Source organism: Photinus pyralis, unplaced genomic scaffold (genome assembly GCF_008802855.1).
Source record: "Photinus pyralis isolate 1611_PpyrPB1 unplaced genomic scaffold, Ppyr1.3 Ppyr1.4_LG2, whole genome shotgun sequence".
Classification (NCBI taxonomy): Eukaryota; Metazoa; Arthropoda; class Insecta; order Coleoptera; family Lampyridae; genus Photinus; species Photinus pyralis.
Window position 1 is genome coordinate 20,803,561 of NW_022170403.1, and position 3,228 is coordinate 20,806,788.

The following is a 3,228-nucleotide window of genomic DNA, read 5'->3' on the forward strand; positions in this document are numbered from 1 at the left end:
TAATGTACCTATGCAGGATGATTACCTTATCAATGTATTACCTATTTTTTATAATTTGCTTTTAAAAGTATGATGTATGCATAATATAAAGAAGTTCGTACCAAATAATAACCCAAAAGCATAAATAATGAAATCTATCCAAATGTGAAAGAAAAACACATCACGCAACCCACAATACATGTCTGTATAAAATGAGTATTATTTTTGTTACTAGATTCTAGTGACATTTTCAGTGTAAATCAGGTTTTTAAATCCGTCTTCCTAGTTAAAAAACAGAGTATAGCTCCCCTAATTATTTTAGAGCAAAAGTCTAAATACGTTTCCTTTAGAGAAAAAAATACTGCATCTGTTCATACTATTACCTATTCATAGTTTTCCGTTTTTCAAAACAGTAGAAATCGACAAAATAAAAAGGTTCATTTTACAATAAATCAGATCTGCCTTGGAATTACCGAAAAAACAGCGATCACGTTTCATTACTTGCTTTTGACGATTATAGTATTTTACATTATTAGCCAGGTAAGTGAGTTTTTACTGGCGATAGGAGAAGTGGACTAGCGAGCCGTTAGGCGAGCTTGTCATCTCCTAGAGCCAGTAAAAACTATTACCTGGCGCATAATGTACAATATTTTATTTGTTACTCATTTGTAAACAATAGTAAACGTAAATAATTAGTTTTTAAACTGATCTTGAAGAAATGTCTAAAATATCATGTTATCCATGTAACAGAGATTTCGCATTAATTCTGGCCAATGAAATTACTAGATTACTAACTTGTAAAATTTTTACAGGTCTGCTGTCAGTTTTACAAGTCAGTAGCGTTTAAACATGACGTTTACCCGTTTGCGTTTTGTCTTGTTAATCAACGTTTACAACTGAGTAACAAATAAAGAAATTTAAACTTGTTTAAATTAGTTAATCATAAAATTGTTTATTCATGTTTTAACCATTGAATAAAAACACTATTTTATTCAATGATTTAACCTCGGATTTAACTGAAGAGAAAGTGGGAAATGTTTAGCTATTAATGTATCAAGGGAATTAAGATGCGGTGAATACCCGCGAGAAACATGTAATTCTCGAGGCCGTAGGCCGAGAGAATTAGTTTCTCAAGGGAATTTGCCGCATTTTAATTCACGTGATGCATTCATAGTTTTATTTCATACTGGTTTTAAATATTGAAACGAATAGGAAAAGAATAAAATGATAAAATGATGAATAAAATTTTCGAATAGTGGGTGTTGCATCGTTGTCTTGGTGATGTATTTGTTTGACGTTAAAATAAATACGTTAATTGAGTTTACCTATTCTTCGAATTTCCGAGTTTACGATTTGGAAGATCCCATGGAATTTGAGGAAAACTTTTCTGAGGATGTTCTCAGTGAAATTGCGCAGGCTGAAGAGTGTTTGGTTCCCATAAAATCTAAAAAGGCATATAAGAAGGAATTTGCCCGGTTTTGCACGTGGCGACGAGAAAAAAATGTAACAGGAGCTTCTGAAAAAGCTCTTCTTGCCTATTTTTCGGAACGATCCAAGATATGTAAACCATCCTGCCTGTGGACGTATTATTCTATGGTGAGAGCGATGCTGCGTTTGCATGAAAAGATTGACATTTCTAAGTATGGTATCTTGATTTCGTTTTTAAAAGCGAAAAATGTAGGATATAAACCAAAGAAGTCACAGGTGTTGAGTCGAGAACAAGTAATCGAATTCCTCCAGCGCGCCCCCGATGAAAAATATTTATTCGTGAAGGTGAGTGCAATCAAAAATATTTCCACGTTTTTTGGTTGATTTAACCGTTTTTAGGTGGTAACTGTATTGGGAATAGCTGGTTGTTGTCGGACATGCGAGCTAGTAAATTTAATGGTTGGTGATGTTGAGGATAGAGGAACTGTTTTCGTCGTAAATTTGGTGGATACAAAAACTCACAAAGATCGTTATTTTACTGTTATTGATGAGACTGCGGTGGATTGTCTTGGTATTCTTAGAGCTTACATCAAATTGCGCCCTCCCAACGTTCCACACAACAGATTCTTTTTGAATTATCGCAATGAAAGGTGCACTACGCAACCAGTGGGGAAGAACTCATTTTCAAAATTACCCTGTGAAATTGCCAAATTTTTGAAGTTGTCGAATCCCTCTGGTTACACGGGGCATTGCTATAGAAGAACTTCTGCTACTTCGTTAATTGAAGGAGGGGGCGATTTGTGCAGTCTTCAAATGCATGGGGATTGGAAGTCTTCAAAGGTTGCTCAAAGTTACGTTGATCAATCGATGCCGCGAAAAATGGATGTTCAAAAGAGGATTTTTTCAACAGTTACAGAAAAAGCTTCCACTTCGGTTACGACTGATATAGGTTGTATGGTAACTGGTAGCAGCCAACATCTTTCTTCTGTTTTCGCGAACTGCACGTTTAATCATTGCAAATTTGATATGGGTGGAAATTGCAACGATCTTAATGCTAGTGTCGGTGTAACGAAGTGTGATAACATTGAAAATTAACGTGATCTAGTTAAGATTATGTCAACCCCGCCATGAGGGAATTAAGTAGCCTCGAATTCCCGTTGCCAATGACAGCGGGAATTCAGACGTTGTTTATTTTGTTTAAAACAAAAATGTTATGTAGTAGTTAAGATACCAGTATGAAATAAAGTTGTTTTATACCCGCCAAGTAACGTCTGGGTTTAGTATGAAACACCCCAATCGGCCGAATCGAAGCAGTACCACAGTAGACAGAATTGTGCGCAAGTTTGAAAAAACAGGCACAGTGTTAAATCACTGCAAGTGCAATATTGTTCAAAATGTCCGTCAAACCCATCAGGAAAACGACAATACATTCAACGTTTTGGCTGCAGTAGCGGAAAATTCAAATTTAAGTTTAAGAACAATTCTTCCTGAAATCAATTTCTTTTTCTTCGATTATTACTCTGGTTCCGGAAAATGATAAACAAATAGTATCTGATACAGATGCAGCATTACATTCTCTAAAAAAACATTACCTCATAATAGTATTTTACATTATTAGCCAGGTAAGTGAGTTTTTACTGGCGATAGGAGAAGTTGACTAGCGAGCCATTAGGCGAGCTTGTCATCTCCTAGAGCCAGTAAAAACTATTACCTGGCGTATAATGTACAATATTTTATTTGTTACTCATTTGTAAACGTAAATAATCAGTTCTTAAATTGATCTTGAAGAAATGTCTAAAATATCATGTTATCCATGTAACA

At 35.1% G+C, this 3,228-nt stretch overlaps 1 protein-coding gene across 1 annotated transcript; it reads left to right on the plus strand.

Moving 5' to 3' along the window:
* Nucleotides 1-1,458: 1,458 nt before the first annotated feature.
* On the plus strand, nucleotides 1,459-2,647 carry LOC116164992. Its single transcript, XM_031479258.1, has 2 exons — nucleotides 1,459-1,752; nucleotides 1,807-2,647. The coding sequence occupies exons 1-2, from the start codon at nucleotides 1,573-1,575 to the stop codon at nucleotides 2,500-2,502; spliced, it is 876 nt and encodes a 291-aa protein (XP_031335118.1). The 5' UTR covers nucleotides 1,459-1,572; the 3' UTR covers nucleotides 2,503-2,647.
* Nucleotides 2,648-3,228: the final 581 nt, after the last annotated feature.

Bases quoted from the DNA above. Each gene is read 5' to 3' on its own strand.
- LOC116164992 (XM_031479258.1), top strand. From the start codon at position 1,573: ATGGTGAGAGCGATGCTGCGTTTGCATGAAAAGATTGACATTTCTAAG. The intron at 1,753-1,806 runs GTGAGTGCAATC...AACCGTTTTTAG, and splicing joins AAAAATATTTATTCGTGAAG to GTGGTAACTGTATTGGGAAT.